The following is a 14602-nucleotide window of genomic DNA, read 5'->3' as shown; positions in this document are numbered from 1 at the left end:
TATCTTAATATTGAATTAGAAAGCGATCTTAGACCCAGTAGATGGCAGTAATGGGCATCAACTGAAACTAAAACTCGTAAAAACCTTTTGTATCACCAAATCCAATTTTAAAATAATTTTTGTACAAAATATAGTAACGCTTTAACGATTTATGCATGTGAATGTGGATTTTGTTTTCTACTGTGTACAACAAAGCATCAAGTAAGAGCAGTGCTACCTGTGCCTGCTCTTCTATAATAACAGTTGGATTTGGCACGAAATATACTTCTTTTTATCTCTTTATATCTTTTCAGCAGCAGAAATGTATCTAGTCAAAAAGTTCATAATCGCTGAGATGTGCATAGTTTCCTTGATGGTGGTGTCTCTGCTGCGAACTTGCAGAAGACCAGTCTCCAAGGTGTCCTCAGTGATGACCACAGAGAAAAGCACACCCATCTCATCATACCTGTAAATAATTGACAGAGTGAGCAGCACAAACAGTAAGTACAACAGCAGAAAGAATCAGGAATCTGCTCCAAATGACCTTACTTGGCAAAAAGCTGCTCCATTGATGTTGGTGCCGGTTCAAGATACCCAGGCCACACAGTGATCTTAGTCTCCATTAACTCATGAAGAAGTCCTTCGCAAACCTAAAAGAAAATCAATATATATTTATTAGTTAGTTGTTCTTGGTGGATATGGAAACAAAAAAACCTCGTTAGTTATTGGTGGATATGGAAACAAAAAAACCTCACTTTTACAACAAAGTCAATTTCTTGTGACTACTATAACTGACCTGTTTCAACTCTACAGTAGCTCCTCTGCCAGTATCTAAAGCTACTTTGATCGGAGACAACACTGGATGCAACTTCAGGACCTTAAATCACCAACGGACAATATCTCAATTACAACATCATGCCAACAGAGTAAAACTATAAATTTTTTGTTTGTAACTTATCAAGTCATTTTATAATGTCAAGAATATTTACTTTTCTGTGCTGCAGCCTCTGTTTGCCGTCTTTTTTCTCCAACTGTTGCAATGAGTTGAACAAAAAAGCCATCAAACCACAGTCAACGTTCCCAGTTATGGACAGAACCTGAGGAACCGACTTGCGCTCGTTCCGACACTGAAAAATTAAAGTTTGGAAAAACATCATAGCACCATCATAGCACACTATTTAAATGATCCTCCCTAATGTAACCAATAAAAACAAGTAATCAAACTAAAACTAACCTGAAGTTTTGATCGAACACCATTGTGTACATGCAGCAGCTCAGCATCTCCTCTGCTCCACAGAGTCTCCAGCGCTTCTTGTCCCCATGGGAAATTATACAGGACCCTGACACCACGAGATGCTGCGGCAATGACTTCTTCGCCAGGGACATTGCTGATGGAGAAGCCGGAGGGAGACAATGAAAACTGGATAGGAATGATAAAATGGATTTTAAAAAAAACACCCAGCATGTGTTTATCAGACAAGATATTGAGAACCTAGTAAAATCAAAATTGCTTCAGGGTGAAAAAGCTCAACACTGGCAAATACAATTCAGTAAAATGATTAAAGTGACATCCAGTGATCACAATTAATGTGTTTTAGGATCTTCTTCATTTTGCCCCATAGTCTGCCACAAAGTTCAAATACTCACTTTTCTCCACCACTTTAGCCTCTGTCGAGCCCAGTGATCCAACCACTGTGAAGAAGTGCGAGGGGAGCAGAACCACACCAGAGATGTTTGTGTAAACTCAGTCAGGCTGGCAGAAAAATATCCAGGTGAGAAAATACAAGAAAATCATAATTTTAGATAAATAACAAATATTTTACAGATTCTAACACAGTTATTTTTGTTATTCATACGTCATTGGTAAACATTTAAGAATAGATCTACAAAGATGCAATTCATGCACTGTTTGTATCTAATGACCTGTTAAAGATTGAAGACAACCATTATATTGTGTTTTTTAAGCCAATTATCTGTGCCCAGTGAGCAACAGGAAAAATGAAAGATCAACCAAATCTTACCGACCAGAGCCATCAGAAGGCTCAAAGCACAGACCGACTTCTGCCAGGCCAAAAGGCAACTTCCTGTTTACCAGCTCCAACATTGGGACAAACTGTAGTAAGGCACCTGGAGAGAGGACTTAGGTTAATCCATGCTTTCCCGAAGGTGACCCAATAATACCATACGACTTAAAACAAAAAAACAAAACATCTCTATTTCAGACCAGACCAAATGAGAATGTTATGTAGAATCATATGTAGTTGTTCACCTTGTAGTAGGTTCCTTCTCAACGGTGGTGCCCTCTGAAGGAGACTTTGCAGCTCCTGGATGATTTGCTCCTTGCTTATATTTTCCTGTTGAAGCATTTGTTTTAGGCTCTCAGCTTCAACCATCCTCAGGTGTCCTCCACCCTCTCCTGTATCGCTGTCTCCATCCATAGTGCAGCTCACAGTGCTGATCCCAAACACCTGATCTCTGGAGCTGCTCACAGACCTCCACCACTGCTCCAGAAGGTTCCTTCTCAGCTCCATGCCCAATGGACCATAGTTACAGCTCATGCCACGGCGGAACCGCGCTGTGTTTGACTTACCAGGTGAGATGAAGTATCTGTCCACACACAGCTGTAGCATGGTCTTGACCTGAGCCAAATCGTCGCTCTGGGGAGCACTACAGCGCCCTCTGACGTGCCACAGCTTCAAGGTTGATAGCACAGGTCTCAAAATGTAAGTTGTCATTATGGAACGTCCAAGCTGCTTGTCAAAGCTCGTCAATTCCAGAAATTCATCCTCAGGAATTATGCCAGGCTCGCTCTTAACACACAACAGTTACAACTTTAATTTAAACTACATGGCCCGTTAACATCGATAAAAGACAATAGACAGGCCTGCTTTAGGGGTTTATATAGTTGAATACAAAATATGGTTAAAAAGCTATTTTCATCTACATAACGCACTTGTTACCATTTATCTCACGTGCAACGATGGCCGCTTTAACCAGTTTAAAATTTGCCGTGACATTAAACCGGATGTCATTGTTTTACATCCGGGAGGTTATACATGTCACATGACAACACGAAAAAACAAACATGAAGCACAATATTTTTCGGACATATTCTGGTTTTAAAAAACAACAAACTATAAGGAAAGGTAATTTATTAATTTAGTAATTTATTTGGTGGAGCGGCGAGGAAAAAGGGTCAGCAGGAGCAAGACTGAATACGTTTGTATCAATGAGAGCGAGAGGCGAGTGGAAAGGTAGAACGGCAAGGAGTAGAGGTATATGGATGGATATGTCATATAGTATATACTGTGCCCAAAACCTTATAGTCCAAACATTATCTGAAAGCCTGCTGGCAGTCACATGACTCCCATTTAATACTGAAATAATATCCATAGAATACTAGTCATACAGCTGCAAATCAGCAGCAAGACCTTATAAGTCAGTTCTTGACTAACGAAGGCATTAAAAGCATTGACTGGTTCCCAAGACCTGGTCCAGATGTAGTGTGTATGACATCACAAAACTGATGTACATTATTTACTTATTATATACTAAAATTGGCAGTATAAGCCTAAGATTTAAACTTATTTACCCAATAGTACTCATTGCCATTTTAAATTATATACTTTAGTTGTATAATTTTGCAGCTAAAAATCATCAATGTGTAAGATATTCCGCTGAAGTATTTTTTTTCTTGATTTTGAGTAGTATTAGTTTTGGATGTACAGAAAAAGCAAAGCTATTTCTGTTGACTTAGATAAAATGTAAAGGTTGTATGTTTGCCCAGTTTCTAAAGTTAATTAAGTTCGATGACACACATTCACACAACACAATGCTTCCATATAACAGGTTTTATTTAAAAGGGGCTCCACACCCCTGGTTTTATATGATCTCCATTAACATCTCTTGAAACATAACAGAAACCGAAACACAGCATTACCTAGTAAAAATAAGTTATAGAGGAATGTTACAAAACAACATTTACGGAAATGTGCAGCCATCGTAGATGAACTACGATACAAGTCTGGCTCCATTCACTGCTCTGGGTTGACTTAACTACAACCCTGCTGTAAGCAAAACAAGGTTAAACTGTTCAAAGTATAATCATATAGCTATAATTGCAATATTCCAAGACAAAACAAATATGATGGTTCCCACTTATTGTGCGTATATTTTAACTACTGTGGGAAGGGTGGTGGCATGGGGTAGGGCACCATTGGTGGTGGGGGTGGAGGCTGTTGGGCCTGTGGTGGAGGGGGTGGCTGAGAGTTGAATGGGAATGGTGGATGGTTCATCCCGTTCTGACTGGATCGCTGCATGCCAAACTGAGGGGGGCCCTGAAAATTTTGATTACCAAAAGGACCCACCTGGTTTACTGGAGCACCAAAATTACCCTGTCCATTGCTGTTGCCGTAATTGTTGCCATAGTTGCCACTAGAGTTACCAGTGTCGCCTCTATAGCTGCCACCATTTTGAGCCTTGTTGGCACCAAAGGCAGCCTTTGGCCCACTCCCAAAACCTCTATCACCATCCCTGTCCCTGTAATTATTACCACCAAAGTTGCTCCTCCCACTCCCAGAATACCTATCACGTCGGTCGTCCTTGTAGCCACCTCTTCCCCCCCTTCCACGACCTGCACAAAATAGAGAGAGAAGGAGAAGAGATAAGTGAAGTATTTAAGGCTTTAAATACCATGAAACTTCTTAAATTTGGTCCAGGATCGTCCCTGATTTTAAAGAGGGTTGGCAGGTATAAGTCACTGTAGCCTGGTCATATTATTATTGCCTGAATGCCACCTTATGAAAGTAAAACATTTTGTATATTAAAGATTTTGGATCCTAAAAGTTGTGAGAAACTAAAGTCGATACATTATAAGAGGATTTCAAAAGGGGGTCTGTGACCCATGGAATGACCAATGGGATATCACATGGATAGATGGGGTGCAGTATATTTTGCAAGTTTAAAATAAATGACACAACACTATAAACACGTAATATTTAAATGATCTATTATTTAATGCAAAAAAAAGTTTGTTTATATGACCACTTCAAAACAAAAGACTACTTCATACAGTATAGTAGGGGGAAACCTCAAAGACCCCTGTTTTATACTGTTTATCAAAAGTATAAGAACATAATTCAATCTACCTATTCATATGACAAAAATGTACCTCCTCTGTCCTCTGCCATCTGAATCAGTTTAGGGTTTATGGCCTGGTTGGCCTCACGGAGCACAGAGATCAGGTCGCTGGCTTGTTTCATGTTGTTGGGGGTGAAGAAAGTGTAGGCTGTGCCTGTTTTTTGGCTTCGGGCTGTGCGTCCAATGCGGTGGATATAATCCTCGGAGGAGTTAGGGTAGTCATAATTGATGACAAATTTCACATCCTCCACATCTGTGAAAGTGTTGCAGTGTGGCAAAACAAAACATGGAGGCCACACAGGAGTTTGCACACCACAACAGCCAGATCAAAGGAACAAGTTAGCAACTTTAAAGGCCATGACCATTATAGGGATGATCATTAGACTGTGGGGGGGGGAAAAACATGTTAATACAATTTATTATGTACACATCTATTCCTTGGGAATACTACTGTGGGAAGAGAGGAACGAAGCACACTCCACTTGCTTAACATATTTAAAAGATCCCAAAAGACATTCACTCTCCCTATTATTACCAAGGGAGAAAAAAAAAAAAAGAAAAAAAAAAAGAAAAAAAAAAGAAAAGAAAGAAAAACATCAATTTAAATCTTACCATTAGGAGTATGCATTCACTAGTCCTTTCCCAATGCAGCGAAATCCCCCACAAATTGTCAAGTGACATCCAGGAGCTTCTATGCAGTTGGGCCTCATAATGCACTGGGACATCCTCATAAGCCAAAATTGGACCAATGGGAGGCTAGCTTTTTGCATGTCCATTTTCCCAGTAAACTTTTAAAACGGGCTTGATAATAAAAGGCCACACTGCATGTCTTGCCGAGACAAAATAGACTAAGTTCTAATTTGAGCAGGGGCCCCTTAAAAAAAAAAAAGACCCTACTACTAAGTTAACATAGGACCCCACAAGGCCCATACCCAGACCCCTCTTCAGTCTCATCAAGGCAAGATCTTCCAAGAAGCCAATGTTCACTTGAGAAAATGTCTATCGTTGGCAGGTCTCGACATGACTAAAAAACGCAGGCGAGGGAGGAACTTTGATTTGAGCTTTCTCACTCTTCTCCCACTAGGTGTTCCCACAACCCCCTACACACATGTGCCAGGTCTCATCAATTTTCCAAGACAAATATTTCAAACTGCTCTCGCCATTTCAGGAAATCCAGCACTTTGATATAAAAAGAAAACCATGGAAGGTTTAGATGGGCTCACAGGCTCCCATGCTACGTGATACGTGCTAGAAGGTCAATAACAATTGTTCCAAATCTCAAACAAGTGACTTGCAATACATTAATCTCTAAAACAACAACATGCAAAGCAGAAGTCACACAATCAACCTTTCTTAACGTTTGAGTTGGAAACAGCTGGATGGCATTTGTTGGGTGAAATCCATGGACAGAGAACAGATGTGTATTTCAACAGCATTTCAAAGTCGTAGGCTTAGCCACACAGCCTTTTGAAGATCACTGGCACAAGGAGCTTTCACCTCTCTATGCCCACTGGGTGGCAAGCCAGTTGAGCACTTCCAATATGTCATCCTTCTCCCTCTCGAGGCCTGGGACTATCATGCCTAGTGCCTGCCACAAAGACTCCACCTTAAGGTGAGGAAAACTCAGAAAATGCATAGAAAAGTTAAAGAAAGCAAAACCACTTTCTTTAAAAATAGGCATAACACTGAAGACAGTGGTTCTACTCAAGTGTATACTCACCTAATCCACGGGAGGCCACATCTGTAGCAATCAGGATTGGAGCTTTGCCATACCTGAACTCTAAAGTGAAAAACAGTCATTAATTATACTAAACAATCCCTTGATATTGTAATTATCTTTTAATTATTGAGTTCTCACCATTCAGAACCCAGTCCCTCTCCTGTTGGCTCTTGTCTCCATGAATTCCCATTGCTGGCCACCTGTGGCGAAATAAGCTAAGTTAAGTTTAGCTGGGCTTGTGTTTGACACACAAAAAAAGTATAAATTATTAATGAGGAGAGGTCCAAACACCACTAGTGTAAAAATCCTCACCCATCTCGCCTCATCCTCCTGGTGAGTTCATCACAACGTCTTTTGGTCTCCACGAAAATGATGGTCTTATTTTCCTTTTCACTCATTATCTCCTCCAGCAAGCGGATGAGTCTAAAACAAATGCCACATTAAAAAAAGTTGAGAAAAATTGACTTTTATCATTACGACTGTTAAGCAGTTAATACAAAATAATCAATAACTGACTTGTCCTCCTTTTCCATGTCATTACAAACATCAACAATCTGTAAGATGTTATGATTAGCACTGAGTTGCAGCGCTCCAATGTTAATCTGGACATAGTCCTTAAGGAAGTCCTCAGCCAGTTGGCGAACCTCCTTAGGCCAGGTTGCACTCCACATCAGAGTCTGCCGGTCGGGCTGTTAAAAACAAGAGGAGGTAAGAATGCAGGATTTACACTTGAATCAACAATTCGGGCAGTAGTATATCAAAATATCATTCCCAATTTTACCTTTTTCTCATGTAAAACTGAGCTATAACATTACTCACCCTGATCTGTTCAACTATTTTGCGAATTTGTGGCTCAAATCCCATATCCAGCATGCGGTCGGCTTCATCCAGAACCAGATAAGTGCAACGACGTAGATTAGTCTTACCACACTCCAGGTAGTCAATGAGACGACCAGGGGTAGCAATACATATCTCTACACCTTTAACAACAAACAAAAAGTGTCCCAGACACAATTACATAGATTACCATAAATTCTTCGCTAAAGACAGGAAGTTGAGTATATTGTATAGGTTAAAGAAACAATCAAAATATAGGTACAAAAATAAATAAAAGTCACATTGACTTTAAACCATTGAGCATACCTCTCTCCAGGTCCCTGATCTGGGGTCCTTTGGGTGCACCACCATAGATGCAGGTGCTTTTAAGACGAGAGGCTCTTCCGTACTCTGCTGCTACTTGCTGCACCTGCTGGGCCAGTTCACGGGTAGGTGCGAGTACTAAGCACTGGAGCAAGGTAAATGATCACACACACACACACACACACGTGTGAAGAGCAAAATTCTCCTTTAAACAATTATATAATTATATAAATATTAAATTGTGAAAAATAAGACTTGACATATGTCTTTATTATTCAGTTCTAATGGATACACCATATGTTGTACTTACAATTGGTCCATCGCCATGCTCCAAGAATGGCTGATGCTGGATGTGCACAATAGCAGGCAGAAGATACTGAGAAAAAAAAAAACAAAGAAACCTTGCAAATTCAAACATGCAACATTAGCACAAATACAGCTTCTTATCCTGGACAACAATCTAGACTTAAACCATGACAAAATTGTCCTGACAGATTAGAACAACGACAGAAAACCAAGACTACACTTACAGCTCTCTATCAACACTAACATTTACAACAACTTGATAATGCAAAAGATGTAAAAAAAAGAAAAAAAGCATTTTAACTCTTTTTTCTTACTGTTTTGAAAAGTTTGTAATGTTTCACTTACTGCAAGTGTTTTTCCAGACCCAGTTTGAGCAATGCCCACCATGTCTTTGCCACTGAGGGCAACTGGCCAACCCTGGGACTGAATAGGGGTCGGTTCAGTCCAGTTCTGTTTTAGGATAACATCCATGACATAACCTAAGAAATAGATAGCAAATGAAAACAATTTTAATTATATGTTGGGGAAATCTTGACACATTATGTTTTGGGTCTATTAAATCAACCCACTCGGAAAGGAAGCTTCATGGAATTTAACCATTGGTGTGGGACAATCTCTGCCTTTGACGGTTACTTCTTTGGTTCGGCGGTACTGCTCAACCTCTTGCTGTATTTTGAAGACAGAAGTGCTATTAAAAGTGTGCATATCTGTTAAATATGTTGATATATTTAGTTACCAATAACATCTACTATTTAGTAAATAAAGTCTTTTAGTTGTAAAATGTCAGTGTAAAAAATTACAATTGTTCTGTGTGTGACATCTGGGTGCTCCTGGTAGAAGTTCTTCTGGAATTTAGGCAGTTCATCAAGGTTCCAGTGCTTCTTCCGCAGCCTTTCACCAGGGTTGCCAAACTTTCCTGGAGGAGGTCCACCTCTGTTGCCTCCACCACCACTGAATCGGGGGGGTCCACCACCGTACCTTGTGTTTCAAAAGAAAAAAAAACCATAATGAACTATTAGTCAGTTCATAATAATAATAATAATAATAATCTACTAATAATATAATAAAAACTCATTGAATAACACGTGAAGCTTTCCATAGATTAATAGAATATCATTTGTTTTTACAATCCATTTAAACAAAACTTTCATTCCAGGGTATCCAAACATACAGCACCACCAGCAGGGGAGAGGCACCATGTTGTTTGTTTATAAACAATTTTTTCTTACTATTTTGCGCATTTTCTTACATAACTATATTTAATTACGGTTTTTAAAATCAGGTCGACAGTTATTTGAGTGTCAGTGTAGGCTTTTTTTTTTTGTATATGTCGCCATGTCCTTAAAGAATACATTAATACCATAGTAGTGTTTTAATGACATTGACACCGCATTAGTTGACGCAAAACTGGACTTAAAAAAAAAAGAAGAAACACAGGCCGTAAAGTCAGAAATACTACCGCGTCACAGACAGTTGGACCTTAAACCGCACATCCAGCTAACAACAGGCGTCTTTAGCTGCCATTTTAACTCTAATCAGCAAAGGTTTAAATTACATTTAGCGGGGCAAGCAACCACGTATAGACAAAATCCATCTATGTTTACAAACAAGCGTATAACTAACTATTGACAACCAGTGACAAGTCATTAGAAGACAATGATGCGACTACAGACATGGCAGCAACACCAAGGCTCCTAGCCAATACTGGTAAAGATGCTAATACCGGCTAACAGTCAGATACGTAAAACGTACATTTCACTTACCCTCTATCTCTGCCACGATCTCTGTCGGAGAACCCAGGCATTGTGTAGCAGACTGCAGAGGGACGAAGGGGAAATTAGCAGTGTTATTGTCCTTGAGGAGGAAGAGAATTTTCAAGTGAAATAACAGGGTTGTGGTCGTCACGGAAGAATTAAAAGAAAATGCCGGCAGTCCAAAGCTGTCTTAGAGACGGATGTGACGTTGAACCAGACGAACAACCAATACGTATAAATGCGCGCCGCGCAGCTGTACTACGGTCCAGTAGATACACAATACACTACAGTTGGGTACAGTTAAAGTATTAGTATACGGCGAAACCTTTTACGTAAACTATGATTAAAGAGCAGAGGATTCTGCATTGCATCCTTAACGGTTTTTTCTTTCATCCTTGTAGATTAAATTAACAAAGTTCTGTTAATGTCCCTTTCTTTTGTCCATGGTCTGGTAGTGGCGCAACTAGGACATGCCAGCGGTCTTCGAAGCCATGAGAAGAATACGGAAATAAAAAACAAAGAAAAATGTATTTCATGTTACATTTAATTTGTATTTAATTTTTCAATGAATGCACCGAAAACCATCATTATTACACACCTAAAATAAACAATATTTGTTATTCTACATTAAAATGTGTTCATTCTTTTATTATAAAACACAAATACTACGAATATAATTAACCATCATTATCATAACTGAGACACGGAACATGGTGAACAATGCCAGGCCAGTCTGGGTGGATGTATTCAAAATATGACACAAGATCTGCAACGGTTTTTATCTTTAGCACTGCCTGTAATTCAGCACAACCACTCTCTGTTACACTGTCACTGCACGAGAAAGGGACATTTAATTAGTATAAATACAACATTAGAAGAATGCAATACAAAAGTCAAAAAGTCGGTCGTAAATCTTTTTAACCCGCTTCCTTATCTCCGTCGGTATTTATGTTCAGGTCAAGTTTATTGCATTTCCTGGGCTGTGGTTCTGTGTTAAAATTGGACAGGAAAAAAAATGCATATTAAAAATAGATTTTTATGTTTCTGTAATAAAATCTACATTTCCAACATCTGTATGTTATATGTACAAATTATAATTAAAATAAAAAAGTGACATAAAATCAATATTTACTTTTCAATTTAGAATGATCACATCTAATCAGTAGACAAAAATAAGAGAATAAGAACTTTAAAGATACTAACCACAAAATTTGCTCCACAATAAATTCCTGTCATTTCTGAGGTCGGAAATATTGGCTCGTAGTTGATTTGTTGTTTTATTGAGGTCAGCAAAAATGGCCAAGAACTGTTTTCTTTCTTCATCCCACTTGGTTTTGTCTTTATCCACTGTATATCAAAAGAGAAATCATCATCGCCTTACAGTATGTACAGTATTTAATAATATTGTATTAATTGTACATAATAATTAGCTATGTGAAGTAAACACAAATTAAGAACTGATGTAAAAAACCCACTCTGAACTCCAATGCCAATTAATCCAGCCAGGAGGAAAAGACAAACTACCACTAGACACACTGTAGATGTTTTGTTGTGTGTCCGCTTCTGGAGAGACACTTAAAACAGTACAAAACATTTTGATCAATATTCCAACTTGTTATTATTGTTTTTTAAGTTAAAGACAATAATATACATACACGTTTGGTGCTGTGCTTCAGCAGGTCCAGGTAGATGTGATGACATGTTCTCCACCCAGGGATTGTCATATACTCTCAGGCTTTCAGTACTCACGTAGATATCCATGATTCCCTCTTTGTCATCCTGGGCAAAGCGAACCTTTTTGATGATACCTGGCTCTTGGTACACATCCTGTGACATACCTTTTCTGATGGTAAATTACAAGTCAATAATTATATTGAAAGGCAATTTTTTTTCTCTTGATGTTGTTTATGTAAAACACAGGTGCAAATAGTGTGGCCAAAAGGAGAAGAGCATAAAAAACAGGAAGACAAAGTGCAATGGTATTGGGGCATGTGTTTGTTCCCTTTGTATTTACCTGACCATCGTCAAAAGCGTTTCAAATGAAAAGGTGACAAAACAAAACTGAACCAGCGCTGAAACAGGACGTTGGTGACAAAAATCAATTTAAAATCTACCAAAAGGGGTCAAACCCAAACGAATGTTATGAAGCAGTTAAGGATTGGTTTGGTTTGTAAAAGACCTTCCTCTTATCAAAGAGGCTTCTTCTAGAAACGTCTTCAATTGTTCCTGATAACCAAGCCAGTGAAGTAGCTTGGCTCTCAGCTGCTTCGGATTAAATCACTAGAATGGCAGAACCAGCACAAATTTAGCTTAATGATGATTGGCTATGCTCTCTACTTATAAAAAACAACTCGTTCATGACGTCAGGGGATGTAGCTCAGTGGTAGAGCGCATGCTTTGCATGTATGAGGCCCCGGGTTCAATCCCCGGCATCTCCAATGTTTTTGTTTTTAAATTTATAGAGATTCTAGTACACACTTGTAGTGTGTTGGCCAGCTTTTTGTTGTTACTTCATATAGCGTTTCACAGATGGGACAAATTCAGAGGATATTGAGCTTTGCCAGCTGAAAGCCAGCTAAATTCTATCGTTGGGATTAAAGCTCGATTGTTCCTGGCACTTTGAACCTTTTTCTGTTTTTTTGATAAAACGGTTCACGTTATAAACCCACATATCACAGGCTAGTAATGTGCCCTGATAGGAGAACAGTAACAACTACATAAACAACCATACATCTCCTAACATAATGCATAAATAACAATAAATTTCTCATGACACATATTTTATTTTGTAGTATTTTTTTTTGTTTTTACAAATTTAACTCTCAGCACTTACCAACAAGACAATCAGAAATGGCAGCAGTGTAAATTTCTTGCCAATTGCTGCAAACAAACATTTAAAAAATTAAAATAAATCAAAATGCCCTGTTTGTGTGATGTAAACACTCTTTATTAGACAAAGCCATGAATTAAGCAAATGTGTATTATTTTAAGTTCAGTAATTATTCAAAGTAAAAGAGTATTTTAGTCACCTTACTTCTACACTTGGTATAAGTGAGGTCTTGTACTGAGATTCCAAATTAACATCAAATAATAATGTTAGACAAAACAGTGATTTTTAAGGTAATTATGCGTGAGTGTCCAGCCCCAAAGTACAGAAAAATTCTGACCCTCGACAAATATATTTAGTGTCCCATGCTATAAACTTTAACACGGCTCTTTCTCACACAACCACCACTCAGTAATTCCACAACAGGAATCATTCCAGTTGAATTCCATGTTATTCCTCTCAACACAGTCTTCTGTCTTCCATGATATGTGCCCATAACCTAAAACCAATACAACAAAGAAGGTGAGTGATTAAAAATATTTTTTTTCACAAGATACAATATGATACACTTACAAAACAAATGCATAAAGAAACTCATAAACTCTATTAAATTAAAATAAAAACCCCTGTTCTCATACAAAAGCATCATATACATGTATGACTAAAATGCATTTAAAACAACTGATGTAAAGTGGTACAACTCTATTGATCGCTTTTAATGACATATAAAGGCGTCCTGCAGACTATGAGAGTAACAAAAAAAGCAGATGAATTGAATTAAATAAACCAATGGAAAGTTCAATTTCATGTTTTTGATTGATGTGCTTTGTAGTTTTCTCACCCTTCAGCAACATTTTCAGACAATCTCTCCTGTGGTAGAGTTGACGAACTTGTTCTTCAAGCTGGTTCTTCTGGTTTATAACTTGGTTAATGGTTTCCACTAAGGCAGAACAGTGATCAGGCATCTTACTGCCAGTTTCATCTGTGTTCTCGTTTTTCTTCCCAAATTTGTGTTTGTTACCGTCAATTCCAGTCTGGGTGGGGGAGTCTGATAGTAAGAAAAGAATATTATTTCTATTACAGTACACATTATAGTGATGTGGCTGTCATGGTTTTTTCACGGCAGATCAAAATTAAATCATTCCAAATAACAAAAAAATATATATACAAAAGACAAATGAAACCATACTCACATGTGACACGTAAAGAAATATTGAGAATAGCTTGTACCATGCACAACACCCCAAAGCTGAGGGCAATCAGGTGGATTACTCTTTTCTCTGTAAAATAAACATACACCATTACAACAGTATGAATCCACAGCTGTGTATCACTGCAGTGTTTTGGTATGGCCAAAGTTAAAAAATAACACATATGTTCAATAATAAACAACAGGCCTTTAATTCAGCAATTGTAAAATGCTAGTATTTAAAGATAAAGTGAAGTTATATATATCCCGTAATCTACTCTAATCTTATCTGACCTAACCTTGATCTAAACGAATCTAATCTATGCCATAATATTATGTAATATAATATGAGGCTCAACTGACATACACTAATTTAACTATTTGGAAGTATAATGATGCTACATAGATATATATTTCTGTACATGTACCTGTTAGGTTTGTATCCTTGCATTTTTGTTCATTCGGTTGCTGGTTTACATAGTTTGACATCTTCATGCGCTCGTTACTCCTTGTTGCCTCTGTACGTTCAGGTTCTTCTGTTCTGCTGA

The 14602-nt window shown here is 38.2% G+C and overlaps 2 protein-coding genes and 1 non-coding gene across 5 annotated transcripts; 1 reads left to right on the top strand and 2 right to left on the bottom strand.

Moving 5' to 3' along the window:
- Positions 1 to 246: 246 nt before the first annotated feature.
- Positions 247 to 3010, bottom strand: polg2 (polymerase (DNA directed), gamma 2, accessory subunit). The gene is made up of 9 exons (XM_017035099.2): positions 2940 to 3010; positions 2249 to 2789; positions 2001 to 2106; positions 1627 to 1732; positions 1214 to 1399; positions 969 to 1106; positions 776 to 856; positions 529 to 629; positions 247 to 445 (listed from the first exon to the last, which is right to left on the bottom strand). Exons 1-9 carry the CDS (start codon positions 2940 to 2942, stop codon positions 280 to 282), a joined length of 1428 nt encoding a protein of 475 aa, XP_016890588.1. The 5' UTR covers positions 2943 to 3010; the 3' UTR covers positions 247 to 279.
- Positions 3011 to 3815: 805 nt separating this feature from the next.
- On the bottom strand, positions 3816 to 10237 carry LOC103383782 (probable ATP-dependent RNA helicase DDX5). Of its 3 annotated transcripts, none has more exons than XM_008317072.3 (13): positions 10048 to 10237; positions 9085 to 9262; positions 8854 to 8950; positions 8630 to 8763; positions 8289 to 8354; positions 7982 to 8123; positions 7658 to 7818; positions 7355 to 7527; positions 7151 to 7261; positions 6977 to 7038; positions 6839 to 6898; positions 5150 to 5371; positions 3816 to 4612 (listed from the first exon to the last, which is right to left on the bottom strand). In XM_008317072.3, the coding sequence occupies exons 1-13, from the start codon at positions 10086 to 10088 to the stop codon at positions 4158 to 4160; spliced, it is 1902 nt and encodes a 633-aa protein (XP_008315294.1). In that variant the 5' UTR covers positions 10089 to 10237; the 3' UTR covers positions 3816 to 4157. The 3 variants fall into 3 exon arrangements, with proteins under 3 accessions (XP_008315294.1, XP_016890933.1, XP_024914422.1); XM_017035444.2 differs by having other exon boundaries at positions 10037 to 10219; XM_025058654.1 differs by having other exon boundaries at positions 4531 to 4612; positions 5127 to 5371.
- Positions 10238 to 12404: 2167 nt separating this feature from the next.
- On the top strand, positions 12405 to 12476 carry trnaa-ugc (transfer RNA alanine (anticodon UGC)). The gene has a single exon. It is a non-coding gene; the product is annotated as a tRNA-Ala (tRNA).
- Positions 12477 to 14602: the final 2126 nt, after the last annotated feature.

The sequence above is a fragment of the Cynoglossus semilaevis genome, chromosome 9 (genome assembly GCF_000523025.1).
Source record: "Cynoglossus semilaevis isolate Cse_v1.0 chromosome 9, Cse_v1.0, whole genome shotgun sequence".
NCBI classification, from domain to species: Eukaryota; Metazoa; Chordata; class Actinopteri; order Pleuronectiformes; family Cynoglossidae; genus Cynoglossus; species Cynoglossus semilaevis.
This window is presented reverse-complemented; position numbering and strand designations above follow the sequence as displayed.